This window comes from Oryctolagus cuniculus, chromosome 1, assembly GCF_051225735.1.
Source record: "Oryctolagus cuniculus isolate XC-2025 breed Fujian yellow rabbit chromosome 1, ASM5122573v1, whole genome shotgun sequence".
NCBI classification, from domain to species: Eukaryota; Metazoa; Chordata; class Mammalia; order Lagomorpha; family Leporidae; genus Oryctolagus; species Oryctolagus cuniculus.
In genome coordinates this window covers 34338220-34357415 of record NC_142867.1, presented here as the reverse complement: position 1 = coordinate 34357415, position 19196 = coordinate 34338220, and the positions used below count along the sequence as shown (strand labels likewise).

General features: G+C 33.0%; 1 protein-coding gene across 5 annotated transcripts in view; it reads left to right on the top strand.

Annotated features, from left to right (window-relative positions):
* Positions 1 to 19196, top strand: part of ELP4 (elongator acetyltransferase complex subunit 4) — a 280207-nt gene that overhangs the window by 132964 nt on the left and 128047 nt on the right. For all 5 annotated transcript variants that reach the window (XM_089309947.1, XM_051825657.3, XM_051825667.3 and 2 more), the window contains exons 8-9: positions 6805 to 6913; positions 9151 to 9257. In XM_089309947.1, coding sequence (XP_089166073.1) covers positions 6805 to 6913; positions 9151 to 9257 — 216 coding nt within the window. The remainder of the gene's footprint in view (positions 1 to 6804; positions 6914 to 9150; positions 9258 to 19196) is intronic.

The window sequence follows — 19196 nt, the reverse complement described above, 5'->3', positions numbered from 1 at the left end:
CCAAAGAGTTGTTAGTGCCACAATTGACCTACAGGTTTAATAATAACTCACTTCTAGAAGCAAGTGCCAGTTCAGCATAGTAGAGCCACTGTAAGAAAGTCCTGAGAGATTAAAATCAGCAAACCAAATGGCAGGCAAGGATTCCTGGGATGGAGCCTTCTGGAAAGCTGGGAGCTGGAATAGCTTTTAAGCCAGGATTCAGATGAGAACAGTGGGTGAAAAAGCTGATCCCTCCTGTTCTGGGAGCTTCTGGTTGTAGGCCAAAATCTTAGAACAGATTTTTACTAAATGTTTTTGCTGCAGCTATTAGCTTACATTGAAAATCAAATATTGAATAATTTTTCTGTAAAATTTAACAAATTTTTGTGTAAACATTAATTCTTAATTCCTTACATATTAGGACATAATATCTGTAAACTCAGATCATTAGATTATCAGATAGGTTTGGCGCTGTACATCTCTGCTGTTTTGCTGTGACATGCTGTTTCCTTGTTCCCTGTATAGTTGATTTATATGGTTCATTTCTATATTATTTCATTACGGGACATTATGCAGAGCCTGAGAAAGAAATTATGAAGTCTATAGCCCAAGAATTTTATTTCTTCAAAAATGCATATATATCAATAAAAATAATTCAAACACTTTCTTAATTTTTAAAGGCTATATATTATAAAAAGCAGTGCTACATTTTCTTATGCTTATGATGCAATTTAATTACGAGATAAATAATTGGACCTCCTGGTGAAACATTGGATCCTTATAGTGCTGATGGATTAATCTGGTATAAACAGAATACCATGAGTTTGAAAATGTGCAAACATAAAACCAAAAACTAAAATGGCCACACCTTACATAATTTATTGGTTATATCTTAAATAATTAAAGAAAACCTAGTCATTAGTTAAAAATTCAAGCAGGTGAGGACCTTGCCAGCAGAGGGAGTAGTCCTGTCTTCCGTCAGGTTCCCATCATTTTCCCACCTGCCTTCGCCTTTTTCCCAGCCAGTCTCCCATCTGGACCTGGCTCTGTCAGCCTGTTCCTGATGACAGGCTATAATTTTATACTCAATATGGGATTATTCTAAGCTGATTTTAAACTTTAGTATCTTTAACCTGCCATTGCATCACCAACATCAGCTGGATGCTCAGTTTGATATTTGGATATTAGTGATTCCTTTTCCAGGCAGGGCATGAGCTTTTGGACATCTGTGAATTGCATCTTAAGGGTTTCAAGTACAAAGTAGTAGCAAAAAATTCCTAATTTAAGAAGTTGCCCAAAAAGCATTTTTAAGCACAAAATATAAACAAATTTCTTGATGAATACTTTCCATAATATGTAACTAGATGATGTATAGTTATGAAAAATACCCAACATTCATTTTTAATACTAACACCATTATTCTGTGAAGTCTATTCATTACAGAATTTTGTTGTCCCATTTATGAGTTTTTCAGAATAGTAAGTTTTTTAAAATGTTAAGAAACACAGCTGATATAGGCACTCCTTAGAGTCTATTCTTGATACTACAGTCCTCAAATGTAAATGTAAATAATACTTTTGAAAATAAAATCTTGTGTTCTTAAAAAAAAGTCTATTATAAAGAACTAATATTTTCATAGCAAAATTTAGCTACCAAGTGTTTTATCATATAGAAAACACACAAATATAATGGTTCCATTGCTTACTCCTAGGAAAATTTGACAACTTATTCAGCAATTTCTTTTGCCATTAAGGTTAAGTCTATTTGTCATTAATTCCCTTGTGGATATGTTGTAAGCTTTAGGGGGAAAAAACTCAAAATATGTTTGTGTTTTTCACTACATGAATATTAGTATAGGAAGCTATCAGAATATTACATTGAGAATTTAACTTAACAAAAGCCCCTCTGTATTCTAAAATCAACTTTGAATAAAGCTCAATGTTAAATATGAAAAATATTTAATCCAATACCACCATTAACATATTGCAAATGTGAATTAATGCAATTTTTGATAACATTGTATTCTTTCTAAATACAAAATGATTATGAATGCAATTATCTTCCCACCATCAGACATTTTTAATATAATAAAACCTCATCTACAGAACAGAGCAACAACTCTAGAGAAGATGTGGCATGTTAGAACAAAATTATAAGCAGTATAACTAAATTTTATTTTACAGTTTTAATTTTTATGAAATGGAGAACTTATGCTTGGAAAACCCAATACTTCATCAAATATTCCTAAATGTATCCCTTGATCCAAGCTCATTGTTCTGATTATATGACAAAGAAATGTCATTAGTTCTATTATAGTTTATACTTCTATGAGTATAATTTTTCATAAAATGTTACAAATTGAGTTGGTGCATCTATTATATTTGCTTCTCTTGTGATGTCCTCTGCCCATCCCCACACATACATCATGTCATATACTAGAGTCAAGCAAAAAGTAACTTAAATATTTCTTTAACTCTTTAACATTACATTAATAGTACTTTCATATTATTGTAGTCCCAAATCCAAATGCTTGTGCCATAGTCAAATGGAAGAGGTTCCTTTCATACTGTATTTGCTGTCCTGCCTAAAGGATGTGAATTGAGTAACCCAAGCACTTACTCCTATGTGAGACATTACATAAATGCTTTATGTCAATTGCTTTATTCTATTCAAGTTTCTTGATAATTAAATTATGGGTTGACTACTTCTTAAATACTCTTGTTAAAAAAAATCTTTCCTGGAAACACATTTTGTTTTGTTATATTGTTGAGATAATTAGGTACAAGAAAATAAGGAAATATTCAGGGTTTGAGGTATTCTAATTGTTACTTGGTAACTCTAACTAGGTTTCTGAAGTATTTTTATTAGAAAATTGTGAGAGCTTTATGTGGTAGCAGTTAAATTTTTATCTCTTAACAAATTCATAGTTTGACTTTATGAGCTTTGAATTGAAAGGGAGCATTGAATTAATCTTTTTCCATTTAAAATCCATTTAATGGATTTGGAGTATCCTAATAAAAATGTGTTACCATTCTGTAAAAGCAAACAGGAAACATTTTATGTAACCAAACAGGGAACAAACAAAAACTCTGAAGTTTTTTGTGAAACTAAAATTGGAATAGGAAGGTAGGAGACTGGATAATCTGATTTGCCTTGTTTTTTTTACAACAGCATTGACATGTTTTAAATTTAAGTAATAAGAAATTATGCTACAACAGAACATTTTAAGAGCCCTTTATGTAACTTATTACAATGCTGTTTGAGACTGCCAGCAAACTCTTAAAACTCCTGGACACTGGCTCTCTTCCCTTCTGGCTTCCCTCCTAGTTATGTCTTGGCTCTTATCCAGAGCTGACAACTTTCACCCAGGAGCGAAGGGAGATTTGTCTAGTATAAGAAGGATTTTTGAGCCATCCTGGATTTTCATATCCAGATGGGCAAGGAGGAGGGGCGGCAGTATCATTGTGCATTCTTGGGTGATGTCATTATGCCACACATGCACTATAACCATTAATTTTCTTATACTGGTGAATTCTGAATGTCCTTACTCAAATGTTCCCTATTGGAAACTGTAATATAACAACTTTAACACAAGAATTATGTTCAAATTTATACTTAAGTAATTGATGCACAAATGCCTTTACTTCTACAATGCCTGTTGTAGCCTGAAGATCAGATAGGTTCCCCATCTTTGTTAGTAACATAAAAACACAAACTGTTAGGACGAGAATATAGGAGTTCCTGTTTCAGGGCCTCTGCTCAGATCATTATGCTAAAGCATACTGAACACTACTGGTTACACTGTGACAATTTATTAGCCATAGTGTATTCTTACTGAAATGAATTGTGATTATTTATGCTTTTAAGAAGTTTTTTCAGCTGTTAATTTTAGATTCTTGAAAATAAATTCAGCTACCTTTATCTAACAGGCCTCCTTGTATTACTATCATGATTTGTTAAGACCTTTGACAGGAATGGCTTTAAAGTAGGATTACATCAATAGGCCACATTCCTTATGAATCTTGGAGATACTGATGTAATCACTAACACCTTTAACTTGTATACATTAACAAACCTAATATCATTTATGCTCCTATAAATAACTAGAAGACTGAATAAGTTTTAATCAAAATAAAGAATTAGTCAAAAACTTAGATGTTATTCTTATATATTTTTTGTGTTTTTTTATTCTATAGGTGTTTTCAGATATCTGTATAATTTCTCAATTAATCAGGCTTACCACATCCTATAAACTACTTTGCAAAAAGCTGTGCAGAATACAGTACAGTCACCATTAAAATATAACTTATTTTATTATAATAGTGTGAATAAACGTTATTGTTCTAATACTTTATGAAAGCTTTTAAAATAGAATTTATTTTGTAGTTAAATAATGATATAAGCCTATAGAACTTAGAATATAATAAATTATCTGAATGAGTTTCTGAGAAATTTTGAGATCAAGGCTTCACATACCTCTTACGTTTGGAATTCATTCATTTTCCTCTTCCAAGTAGATAATAATTTTTTATCTCCCATAAACTATCTTCAAAGGATTTAAAGTTAGTAAATATTATAGGAACTTAAATGGCTTATTAACAAATCTTAAGGTTAAATGAATAAATAAAACCTTCTTTGAAATAAATGTCAGGTTGACTATTTAAATGCACAATATCTAGTTTATATACTACTAGACTGGAAATGAATCCCATTTTTAAACATTGTAATTTCTCTTAGTCATGCAATTGAGAAAGAACTACTTGGTATCACTGAAATCTTACATAGCTGAGTTATAACAAAAATTTTTATCATTTCAGATATTTAGATACAGAGACTTAGTCTGTTATTTATAGATAAAAGTAAATCTGACCTTTTTGATAAAGAAATATTGTCTGTAGCCATTATAAGTGCTTGTTCATCTGAGGGTCCATGACAGGAGAACTCTTCCCAGTTGAGTTTATCCTAAAAATGAAATGATAACAGCCTGCTGGTTTTTATCCAAGATTCTTCTTAATGGGGGAACCACATGGTTATTCTTCATCTCCCACTTGTTCTCACCCTTTACTACCAACCCAGCCACACCCCGCCCCCATCCCAACATTGTTCAGTACTCAGCACAATGAATCATTTTCAAGTTGACTCATTGTGAACTGTCTCCCAGCTGTTGGAATGTCTGGCAGACATTTTTGTTTGGGTGAAGAATAACTGGCTGAAACCCAACCTGGATGAGTTTGATATAATGGTCTCTGGCTAAAGAAATATTGAGAGGAACATGCTTATGGCCTCTGAAGCCCCTGTTATTTCTGGAGTAGAACCATCCCTTGTGGCACAGAACTGAAAGTAAGGAATCAATCTGGATTATTTTCTCACCATTGAATGAAAAATAACCTTGGAAGAAAACAGGCATTTCCAAGTTATGTTTGTTTTTCTGTACCTCATTTGCCCACGTGATTGAAAGTATGAAAAACAGCTAAGAACATTTATTGTTACTGGTTCCTTTGAGAGCACTGATTCAAAGAGAGAAGCATTCTTTATTTAGCACACATTCCTACTTATGGAAGAGTTTCAAATACCACCATAGGTGTGAGTTTACCAATCATTTCAGCAGAGTATTTGGTAACACAGTCTACTATGCATTTCATACCAAGTCAGGTAACACTGACTAGCTCTCTTTCCTTTTTATCCTTATTCTTAAAAAGAGACTTAAGAAATAGAATAACAATGAGCTCAGTGGTCAATCCTATTTTAAGAAAATGAAAATCTTTGATTATAAGTGGTCTCTCTTCTAACAGGGGACATAGCATCACATTGATAAATTTTCTTGACTGTTTTATATTTCCCATTTCCCACACTTTACTTCAAAGATTAGTTTCAAAGTAATGGGCATTACTAGAAAATAAAATGAGAGTTTCAAAACTATAAAATTTCATAAACAACAGTGTTTCAACTTATTTAGATCTTCAGTACAAAAAATAATTTGATGTAGCACATAGTCAGTTTTCTGACCTACCACACTATCAGAGACTAAAAGGGATACTGAATTTCCATTAAAAAAAAATAAGGCAAAGAGCCTACTTGGTATTTGATGATTATATTTTTTATAGCCATGAATTTCTGGGTATGTTAGAACCTTTGATACTTAGTAGCTGGGCATACTATACTTGGAAACATATTAATGCACTGTTTTAATCTGGAAAAATGTGACATTTCTTAAGATGGATTGTTTTTCTGTTCATCTTGGGTTTGTTGGGAAAGAAAAAGTAGGCTACTGGTATAAGCAGTACTCGTCTACCAATCTTCTTTGCCTTTGTTGTTATTCCAAAGCCAAATGGCAGCATCTGGAAAGAACGCAGAAGACTCCAGAGCTAGGCATGTTGCAGCCTCTTAGCTGCATCCTTCTATGTTTCTAATATGTCACAGAGGACTTCAGCTGTTATAGGGCTGAAACCTAGTACAAACTGGGACCTTTGCCTTATGATACTGGGGTATCTACTGCTTCTGAATCCTGCTGTCTGCCAGATTTTCCAGTGTGTAATGAGTGAAGTAGTTTGGAAAAAAAAGTGCTGTTTAAGAATAAAAGTAGCCTTGCCCCTAAGATAAGTGAAAAATAACTGATTTATGTTTTCTACCAATTTTTACTTTTCCCTCAGCTTTTTAGATTAGAGTAGCATAGCTACATGGGTTGGACTTTTCAATTGAGGCATATTTCATCTAGTTATCAGCCTGGAGTAGCTTTAATTTTTAAGTTGAGGTGGCTTAGTGGCACTATAGTGATGTATGTCACTTTTAACCATAACATGAATGTTTTGTTTCTGTCTTTTACAGAATAAAGCTATTATTGCTCGTGTTACAAACTTGTCAGATACAGTTGTTGCTCTGGAATCATTTGTTGGTTCTGAGAGAGAAACCAACCCATTGTATAAGGATTACCATGGTAAGCAGCATTCTTATAATAAGAACATTTCTGGCTGCTTCTAGGGTACCTGGAAGTATCCTGTCCAATAAAAATATCTACTGTCCAGTAGCATGAATTTTATTACATACCTATTAGATGTTTTCCATTTTTTGTCAGTCTTCCATAGTATTTTATTACCAAACTACATGAAGACTACAGACTATGATAATTGCTTGAAAAGAGTCAAACCCAAATAAGCATGGGCTTAGGTATACATCTTGTTTTCCTAGTGGCTTAAATTTGGTAGTCACGCTTTTTAGTCATGTTTGAAATAAATATAATGTTAATTCAAATAATACATGTTGAGCACCTTTAATCTAGAAATCCAAGATCTGAAATATCTCCAATCCGAAATTTTGGAGTGGATTTTTGGATTCTTTTAGAGATGCTTAGCCAGTAAATTCAATGCAAATATTCCAAAATGCGAAAAACTCCAAAATCTTAAATACCTCTGGTCCCAACCAAGGATTTCAGATAAGGGATATTCAACCCTTACAGTAGTGAGTAATAACTTTTTACCGATTTACATAGTCTGAGTATATATTAAGGATATAATTATTGTAAAATGTAATACTTCTATTGGAGACTTTGGTTTAAGACTGATTAGCTTATTAGAAGTCCTTTCTAGACTTTGAGACTGATTTTATGAGACCCTGGCAGGTTCTTTTTGGTTTTCATATTAGAGTCTACCAAAAAAAGTGTTAACTATTCATGTAATTTATTATTTCCATTTTCTTTTAGAAAGTCAGATGTTACCATAGTAAATTATCTACACTGAGTATCATTTATAAGTATTATGAGTTTATAAATTTAGTAAAAGTATATTTTGAATTCAAAAATATAATTACTTTGATTGAAACATTTCAGAGGTTAAAAGCCTATGATTATTTGTACTGAAATCTGTGAATTTATAGATTATTCACCACAGAATACTGAGTAGTTCTGAGCTGTATAAACTTTCTGTTAATAAGAAGGCCCTGATGACAAAAGCATTCTTTCATTCTCTAAAACCTGCTGATTTATTAGCTATATAAGCATATGTAAGATTAAAATGAGAAAAGTACAACTAAAAATACAGTGTGCTTATATCTGGTAAGTACATTTGACTAAATAGCTGTGTGTGAGATTTTTAAATTTGTAACTAAAAGCTTACTTTTTAATAACACCTTTGCTTTTATTAAGTAGAAAAAAATCAAGTAGATATTTTAGTAAATTATTATTGAAGGAGTTGTTTTGAAAGTAACTGGAGGTTTTATCCTTGGCAGCTAAAACTAATACATTACTAAACATTCAAACCCACACATAAAACCTTGTACTAAAGAAGCAGTTCTATACACATAAATAAGCTGTATCTGTGTGTTCAAATCTAGAATTTGCCTTTCCCACCCATGTTTAGGAATCAGTGTCTTTGGGATGATGATTTTAAACATGAGCTGAGTCAGGCATAAAGATGCACTGAAGAACTGTCCGTGTCTTCATCTGTGGGAAATGACCCCTAGTTTAGTCAGAAAGTACATTAGGCTGCACAAAAGCCACCCAGTGCCCTTGTCAGAAAACATTAGCAAGTGTTTCTACTGACAAGAGGCCAAAGCTCACGGTTTACGTAGCACTGCTCTAAAGCTTAGAACAGCTACATGAAGGTCTACCGTGCCACAGAAGTAAGTGTCTCGGGATGGCATAGGGGCTCATGTTTGATCCTTGAGTGTGCTCTGAAATGTAGTTTCCTGCAATGGTTTGTTCAAGTCATTAATAAGGCACAAAATGAAATACTTTTCATTAGTGCTTCATTGTCAGTAACCCATAAGCCTTGTTTTGCTGGCTGCTTACTGGTGCATTTAATAAAATAAAGATCACTCAGTGGTGCCGTGGGCAGCATGCAAGGTGATAGCCATATTTGCTTACTGTAAATACAAGAGAAAATCACACACAAACCGGCTGTAGTTTTGACAAGTATTAAGATCCCTCTTTACATCTGTACTTCTCTACCAAAGTGCAATTAGTTTTCCTCGCACAAGGATTTCTGTTTATCTTATTCTGCTTGATTACTTGAGTATAATCACACCATTTGCTTCATTGCTCCTGGTAGTAAGCTCCAGTTTTAAAAGGGGAGGATGCTTGTGTGTAAATTTACAGGATTCTGCTGTAAGACTCTTTAATTTATGCATCTGGTGACAGCGTTTTTCAGGTTTTTTTCCTTTTAATTTCCTTTTCACAAGGTTTGATCCATATACGGCAGATCCCTCGGCTTAATAACTTGATTTGTGATGAATCAGATGTCAAAGACTTAGCTTTTAAATTAAAAAGGAAGCTATTCACCATTGAGGTAAGAGAATTTCTGTGTTTTATAGTATTGAGGTAAATGGTATCTCCCCCTCTTTTTTTTTTAAAACTTCAGTGAGATACTTATGACATGTTTCTTGCTAGCAAAAAAGGATTTTGTTTTAAATGTCTATGAAAAGTATGCGCCTAACTTACATGATAAATATGACATGCATATTTCCAAGGCTTTCAGAAGCATATTTAATTAAATGTTAATGAGCTGTGCTTACTTGTGTGTGGAATGTGAGTGCTACCCACAATTGTGTATGGCTAAGAGGATTTTTTATCTACATTCTAAAGCATTTTTCTTTACTATTAGTGAAATTACCTTTCACTTTATGTGCTGAATTAAACAAAGAATAATTCACACTAGTGTCTTTAAGTAAATTTTTTACAACACTTAAACTTTGCTTGTGACCTTTATGCAAGCAATGATGACAGAAAATATTAGTACAAAAGATTTATTCCAACTTAATCTTGCTAAAGAGCAAATGAACATAGAACTATTAAGCAATTAGAGTTGACGTATTTATTAACGAAGTAAATGCTTAGAGAGAGAGATGGCTTTTGGGTGATGTGATAGTTATCAGTATAGCCGGTGCAATTTTTTTTTTTAACAAAGACATAAAACAGCCAAGCAGCCTTGACAAACCATTTTGTTTAATCTCTTTTCAAATGAAAAGCTCTTAAGCAGGCCACTTGTCTTAACTGCTTGAAACCATAAAAAGAGAGAATTGCCACCAATAAATTAGCATATTTTTAACTTCATCACCAAATGATGGTCAATGTGGCTTGGCACTGCTTTGGTGTTTGGGACTTCACCCTTAAGTGACCACTTTGGCCCTTTTTTGACCCTCTGCCCTCTTTAAGCTGGCCACTTGATAAGGTAACTTAATGGTTCTCTCTCTTTTTCTCTTTCTCTTCACATTTGCAAGTAGCACTAACCTATAAATCATTGTAAGGGCCCTATCCAGTGACAAATTAATGTGCCCTCCTCCTAATTAATGGTCATCAATGTCCTTAATTATCTAATCCTATTGAGAGCAGTTAATAGTTAATCAGGCAGCCAGTTCTTCAAGCAGGTCATCTCTGCAGGAGTCTTAGAAGTTTCTCATCTGGGGATACTCCCTTCAAAAGCCATCGAAAGCCAAAAGAGTGAGAGTGTAGAAATAGTGATTCTGGAGCTAATTTGCTTTAGTTCTCAAAGGAAACCACTGAAATGGAACCCAACACTGTAATTGTTTAAAGCATTATTTCAGTTTTTCTGACAAAACACTGACTAATTTCTCATCATATTACTTAAAACTTTTAGAGGGACAGAGTTGCAGTGTAGTGTAACAAGGAAGGCATGCATATCATTTCCCTTTACCTGGAATGTATATTTTTAATGAAAATGAAAGTTTCTTTCTCCATGTGATGCTTTTTCTCCAAAATCAGTATTATGACAATAAGGTCTAAAGTATCATTTTTATTTTCAAATTTAGCAAGGCAGTTCCCAATGGAGAAAAAAAATTGTACCCAGAGAAGAATGTAGTGTGAATGTGTTTATTCTCTCTCTCTCTCTCTCTCTCTCTCTCTCTCTTTCTCTCTCTCTCTTTCTCTCTTTGGGGCTTGCTAGAGGTGAAGGGAGGGAAGAAATAAAGTACTTACATAAGCAGGACCTCTCCTTTGAATAACTTTAGACTCTAATAGTGACTACACTTTACCATTGGAGTTGTTTTATTAACTACACAGATTTCTGTACCATTCTCTCTTCTTCCCAATATGCTAATGTAAGAGAACTGTTATAATTGGTTACCCTGTAGGTTAGAAGCAGTATTTGAAAACAAATCATAAATAGATGGGTTTTTTTTTCCAAAAACTAATATTCAGAATAGTTGATCAAATCTTATACTTTTTTGGCTTAACCTAATTAGTAAGATTTTTCTTTCATTTTTGAAGACATATAGGCAAAACGCATTCTAAATAACTCTCTGATTTATGCCATAATATCCAATATGGTGATCAGAAAAAAATAAATTAAGGAATCAAACCTAACAGAAGTCATATGGATATAATTAGAACATTATAAAATCATGAGGTTCACCATAGGTGATTTTTTTAAATATACCATTGTGCATTATAAAATGCATATTCAAATAGATAGAAAGTCTTTGGTGATATATTATGGACTAGAAACAAGAGTGGAAATGACCAGAAAATAATTACTTCAAGGATTCCTTTGGTGGGAAAAAAAATCATCTATCAAGTGCCCATGTTTTAGGTTCAACTAATCAATTTTTTTAATGGCCTGATATTGTATTGTACTAATCTATAGTACATTATTGAATCTGAGTTATTTTCAGAGGGAAATGATGATTTGGCAGGTAAAGCAGAAATAACTTTTCTGATTCCTTGCAGACAGATCTGTTACGTGTTGGAATTCACTCTCAGTCCTGATCTTAGAAATGGGCTGCTTGAAAATGATGGGCAAAAAGAAACAGACAAGCACGCCCATCTCCATTTTTAGGCTAACTTTTCTTCAATTTGTTAAGCCACTGCCCTTAGGAAACATTAAGGGCCTTTAACATAGACTGCAACTTCAGTGTTGTCTAATTTCTGTGGGTGCTTTGAAGAAAGCAAAAAATATTTCTTCCTTCTTGTAGTATGTGTTGGTATTGTCTAGATTTAAGTAGAAATATTTATCTAATCACAGTTCACTTTTACTCATACGTACAGCCATAAAGTTCTATAAATTAGCATTCTTATAAAAACCATAGCAGAATCATATGTATACCAATGACCTTGAAATCCCTGCATATATTCTAGTTAAGTAAAAGACAAAGTTGAAAGTTAACTGTGTCTTCAAGTTATAAGAAAAAACTTTCCAGTTCTTTGAAAACTGTTAGTTCCTATAAGCTCTACATGTTACCACCATAATATACTGTTTATTTCTTGGTCTCACCCAGATCAAGGTTACGTAGTCTTACCTAACCTCCATTCAGTCATAGAAAATTTTTATTAAGCCTTTGTTGAGTATCAGGCATTGTCCTGCCTTATTTATATATTTAATGTAGTCATTAAGTATTTCAAACAAGGCTTTACTAAGATGTACTGGTAGACTCAATATATAAAATGTATCTTTTTCATGTGTGTATCTATCCCAGAACTAAGAAGGAGGTCACTTATTTAGTAGGTAAAAAATCTTTGGTGAAATATATGTAATATGGGTAAGTTGTAAGTGAGGTTTTCTAAATAGTTCAAATAATAGAACTACAAATATAATTCTTCTTTTCAAGTGACCCCCATACACTGCATTTTTAGTTAGGTATAAAATTGAGAACTTGGGTACATACCTTTACTTCCATACTGAAGTAACTACTTCTGTTGTTTCAGTTTCTATAATTTTTGTAACTATAATGTGGGAATTATTATTAGCCACTTTTTTCTTTAGTAATTTTGGTATAATTATAATTCATGAACAAGTAAGATTTGGTAGGATTTGAAATGTGGCTATATTTAATTTGATGGTATCATGCTATTTTGATTATAAATTTTAAAATTGACCATATCTTATCACATTCTACAATATAATTTTCTGTAAGAATGATAATACATTATTATATTAATTATATCTATAAAGTTATTACAAAGAGGATTTCATAATGGGACACCTTAGTAATGGGATGATTTTCCAGCTCTGTAAGATTCAGTGTTTCTAAGTTCAAGTCAGAAAGTATGATAACTAGATTACACTGAAATACACAAAAGACATGCACCGTTTATTATGAACTTTCAACATAAGGATAAAATACTTAATATAGGATTTACTCCAAAAATAATGATCATCATAGTGTATCTGTGGTTCTTATAGACTAAATGAATATTGAGAGTGGAAAAGATCATAGTAAATTGATTTTACTCATGGTTATCTTCTGATCCTTTGGTCCTAATTCAGTATACAGGACTTCAGTACTTCTCTAATCACTAAGAACTTTTTTTCACTTAATAATTGTTTTTCCTAAGTAACTATTTTTTAATGTGTTTACTTAACACTTTCATTAAGTATTGAGATCAAACAAGTAAGATTCATAAGTGTAAATTTATAATACTTACAGTATTACTTGATTTGATTCAGCACACTATTTATTCAAACACAGTATTTGAAATTTTTACTTCTTGGAAAAGCATACTCTTGCAAACTGAAAAAGTACTAGTCATGATGATCTTGTTCAGCGGTTTGAAGTATTGCATGGTATCTTTGGTCCTAGCCTTTCTTCCCTACTTTTATTTTCAGTAGCCTTTCCTCCTCTTAAATGAAGAGCAGAAAGGTAAATATATGTTTACTCAATCTAGAGATAGGGAGAGGAGTTGTTAACTTGCTTGTCAATTCACAATTATGTCACCAATATAAAATAGTGGAAAAATAAATGTCTGTCTTGGAGACCTTACTGAATTGAAGCATCATGGACATAGGGGCAATGATGCCCTCCACAAATATTGGTTGCTATTTAAATTCAGTTTTATTCTTAGATATACTACAGTTAATTTAAAAAATCTAAGTTGAATATAGGCACCTGTTTATCTGGATGAAATTATTTGTCAAAAGTAAACAAAAAATAATATTCTTTAGCAATGGAAATGCAATTTTCTACCTATTTATACTTTAATATATTGATTATTTTACTATACCCATATTTTAACACTTAATATAGGATTTAACCCAAAAATAATGATTTAAACACTTTAATTCCCAATGAATACACTTATGGTAGTGTCACATAGGGAATCTCCAGAAGTTGGTTTAATACTTACTATATATTTCACATGCCATAGTGAATGTATCAAAAATGCATACCACCTTAAGGGGAACACAGTTTTGAGACTCTGTCTAATCCTATTTCTTCCCACTTTGGAATCTTAATTAGAAGAGATAAGAAAAAAAACCATCATTTAACTAAATTATTGTCTTGAATCTGTAGCAAAAGGTATAATCCGCAATTGGGCCAATTAGCGAACCCCTTAGTTAGCTATGCTGTGGCGAACAATTTGATTAGATCTGACACCATCCTAGTTCCCACTGTTGTTTTGCCAGGTATGATGGTCAGACTTCAAAGAGCTTGAGGCATCAGCAGGGCAAGGTTTGGAGGCCAGCTTAGGTCCGGTTGTTAATCTCTCTGCTAAAACCACAGCAGCTCTCACACAAAACAAGCTTACACGACACAATCATGCGGTATTAAAGTTAGGGTTGAGTCATGCCAATTTGCCTTTGATTTTTTGATGATTGACCAAAGATGGCTACATGACTAGACACATGCTAAAAGTATACTGATTAGGTAAGTTCCCAAAATATTTGAAGTATTTTTTAACTTCCTATATAAATGTTGTGAAAGCTTACTCCCTTTGATCAAAGTTTCCAAAGTTATAGTACTTTATTGGGAAAAAAATGAGTATTGTCTTCCTTGCAGCCTAAACACCTAACTTTTCACTTACCATTTCATATAAATTTGTTATCACATTAATAGTTCCTTAAGGAGAATGTAAAAGGAAATTGTTTCTAAGTGGTAAGCTTTTTAAAAATCTATTAAGCGCATTGAAAAAAAAATTTTTCCCTGAGTCATTTATGTTGACTGACAATTTTTCTGAAATTTCTTTATAATTATTTTCCACTTAAATGTTGAGTAAAGTGCCCTTCCAGGATGTGATTGCATAAGTGTTCTTTTCTCTGCATTCTGATTTGTTGAAATATTGCAGTAATAGTGACATGTTTCCATTCTGAGAAAGGCCTAAGGCTGCTTTAGTATTATTCCGAATGATTGAAACTGCCATCTTGCTGACTTTCCCTTGGGCAGCGTGAGGCCTGTTTGCTTTTGTGTTCATTTCACATGCTTCCTGTGAGTCTGGCTGGCAGAACATCTTTGCTTCATTTGGCAAGGAAGAGTAAATTCAGGTTTGGCTATTATATACCTTTAAAAGTTTTTATATAGACACCAGCACCTAGGACATTAAGCTTACATGTTGTCATATGCAATGACCCTATTTCTTTTTTCATATTATTAAAATATCTTATGATGCCTTAATGATAAATAAACTTCATTTTACAGATAGCATTTAGTATCTAATATTTCACATTGCACTATGTTTGTTACTTATTTATAACTGCATTTTAGTCAGGAAATGAAAGTATATATTTGAATAACAATATGGATGCAAAAACCAAAGGTCAAATATTTGCAGTCTTGCTAATAGTCTTCCAGTCCATGAGTCTCTCATAAAGATACACTGGTGTCTGTAGCACATTTGTCTGGACTTTGAGATCAGAGTTGTACAGACTCAGCATCGTCTGAAACTGCAAAGAAAAAAAGATCACTTCTCCTCCTTCCTAAATCTTGTTTCTAGAAACATTTATTTATGTGCTCTGTGATTTGGCTTCAGGAAAATTATATTGCAGTACCTGAAGAATTTTCTTGGAGCCTTTGTAGAACTGCTGTAGCAGATTTTACCCAGTTTACACAATACTCTCGGAAACACTTCTTCCCACAAGGTATCATTTATGGTGTCTAAGGAAGATAGAAAAGGAAAACAAAATGCTGACAAATCATAGCTGTCCCACTTCCTCACCTAAGTGTATTTTTAAGTTTCTGGAGGGTAAGAACATATTTTACAAGTATATCCTGCAATATACCTGGAATACTAATGCTTAACAAATACGTTTCCTTGAATTTGTGATGTAGGTAGCTTTGGAGATATTTTTGTACCCAGAATGTTCCAAGGTTAGTCCTGCCTCAGTATCTTTGCCCAGCAAATGTCTAGAATGTTCATCCCTCTGGTTCTTTCAAGGCTTTTTCATGTCATTTGGATTGTGGGTTGGCTACCTCAGTTTCCTCTTTAGTGAAGTCTGATTGGTCTGTCTGAAATATTCGTTAAGTTACTATGACATATGCTATTTTAGTTCTCAGTATAATACTTATATATTACTCTAATTGTTAATATCCAGTTTAAACCAATTTTTTATCAGTTAATTTGTTTCCTTTCCCAACCTCACCGCTAAGGTGTCAGCTCTACAGGATCAGGGACATAGTTTGTCTTGTTTGCAGCTAAATGCTGAACAAATGTAGTAGGTGCCCCATAAATATTTGTTAAATTCTTAAAGTACTGTTTTTAAAGTAACTCATATTTACAGTAGGTTTCTTTAGAAACATGTATTCAGCACCTCATTTGTTTGAGAGGTTGTGTTGGATGATTTCAAAAACTATTAGCATATTTTCTTTTTATCTGATCCTCCTAGGAACTCCTCAGATCCACACTTTTACACATATTTTCTGTAAAGTTATATGAGGAATTACATAACATTACCAAAGTCATACATCCATGGTTACAGCCAGGATTAAATCCAAGTCTTCTGACCCCTGCGCATAATATACACTAGAAAATTAACATGCTAATGTATATACAGAAACTTTTATTATTACTAAAGAAAATAAGTTTTAGTAAGTGTTTAACTGGGTCCTGGGACTATGCAAAGTGTGTTACAGGCATTTCGCCACAGACCTCACAACCACTTTTTACCATTATTATCAACATTTTACAAAACAGATCATACAGACCTGAAGTCACAGAGTTAATAACTTGGAGAAATGACAGTTAGCCCTGATCTGTGATAACTAATAGAGCACCTAAAAGGAAATCTGTAGAAGTCAGATTGACACTTTGAGAAACAATGACTTGAACAGCCCTTGTCTTGACTGTCGAGGAAGAGTTGTCTTTTTTTTTCTTAATGGAGAATGGGACTGGGATTGGGAGAGGGAGGAGGAGGTGGAGTGGGAGGGCAGGTATGGTGGGAAAAATCACTATGTTCCTAAAATTGTATTTAGGAAATGCTTGAAGTTTGTATTACTTAAATAAAAAGTTTCTTTGGGGAAAAACAAAGAATACATATGTTCTTTTTTTTTTTTTAAAGAGTTACAGCAAGAAAGGGAGAGACAGAGAGAGAGCGGAAAGAGATCTTCCATCTACTGGTTCATCCCCAAATGTCTGTAACAATCAGACTAGGCCAGAAGCACAAGCACCTTCTTGGTCTCTCATGTGGGTATAGGAGCCCAAGCACTTGGGCTATCTTCTGCTGCTTCCCCAGGCACACCAGCAGGGAACTATATTGGAAGTAGAGCTGCCAGGACTCAAAACCATGCCCATATGGGATGCGGTCACTACAGATGGTGGCTTTACCTCCTGTGCCACAGCACCAGCCCCAAATACATATGTTCTTTTAATATTCAATTAAAAATTCTGTTGTGGCCACCACAATGACATAGGTAAACCACCAGGCCTGCAACAGCAGCATCCTATATCAGAGTGCTAGTTCAAGTCTTGGCTGCTCTGCCTGCAGTCCAGCTTCCTGCTAATGCGCATGGGAAAGCAGTGGAAGATGTCAGATGTCCCAAGTATTTGGGCCCCTACCACCCTTATAGGAAACGAAGATACAATTCCTGGCTCCTAACTTCAGCCTGGCCCAGCCTTGGCCATTGCAGCCATTTGGGAAGTGAACCAGTGGATGGAATATTTCTCTCTTTCTCTGTTTCTCCTTCTCTCCTTGTTGCTCTGCCTTTCAAATAAATTATTCTGTCCATAACAAGCATCATACTCAATTTTTATTAAATGTATCTTAAATCTAAATTAGGCTAATCATAACCTTCTCCCTTACATAACATGATACTTTATATATATGAAGGACTTCAAAAAGTTTGTAGAAAAATGGCATTAAGATAATTTGTATTTTCCTTGGATTTTGGGGAGATTCATTCATATAACCATATATATATTCATGTATATATATGAATATATTAGGGTGGCAATGTTTTTTCATTGCTTTTTACTTATTCCTAGTATGTGGCAGGTATTTTATTGTGAAAAAATTATTTTGCAAAAAATGTAAAGCCATTTCATAACACACTATCCACTTATATAGAATTTCTAATTCATAGGGCAAAGAAAGTAGTCTGTATAAAGATATGTGATTCCTTTTTAACAATCAAATATTTTGATATGGTTCAAAAGAAAACCAGACTTTATTAAAATATATTATTATTATATTCACTTCCATATTTGGGTGACTTTGCAAATATTGATTTTCTCATAGCTAATTAATGTGCTTTCTTATTTTTCTTACTTGCCATTTGTTATCTTTGGAGCATCAATAATTACCCTGTGAAATAATTAAGATGTATATAACTTTTCAATTAGGACCTACTAAATTCAGCTTTCCCAATTCCTAATTTTTGTGTCTCCTTTTTTTCATAGGTAGTTCTAATGAAGATTTAATTCATTCATTTTAAAAGCTACTTTTTGTTTTCAAATATTCTAGTTGAAAATTTTTTACTATATTTAAGGAAAATTAAGCAGTAACTCTTATGTTTGCAAATTATTTTCCTATGTTATTGATTAATAATGCCAAGTATTTCCTGCAGTTTAATAATATGAACAAATCATGCCCCTCATTAAGTAAATATAATATTAAATATAAATTATTCATTTATTTAAATAGAAATTAGAATTTTGGCAAAGTTATTACTGTCATAACTATACCGTAGTAGACGTATTATAGAGTAGCCAGTTTAGTTTTTGTATCTGGTATAGTAAAGTTCACTGAACTGTTTTGTCAGGTGCTGTCAAGTCAACCCACCATTATTGTAAAAAATCAAACTAAATCATTTTGGCATGAGCTTTCCAGAAATAAGACACCCAATATGAAGGGTTTAATGAAATTAAGTATTTGGTTTCAATTTTTTTGTAAGACCATCCAAAATATATTATACTTATCAGAAATTTCTGAATAAATCAGTTGAAATGTCTTACCCTATAGTTTGTTGAAGAAGTATTCTCAATGTCATTGTTTAATATAAATAATACTTAGAATATATAAATATAATATAAATAGTATGTAGAATATATATGAGTGTAGAGGGGA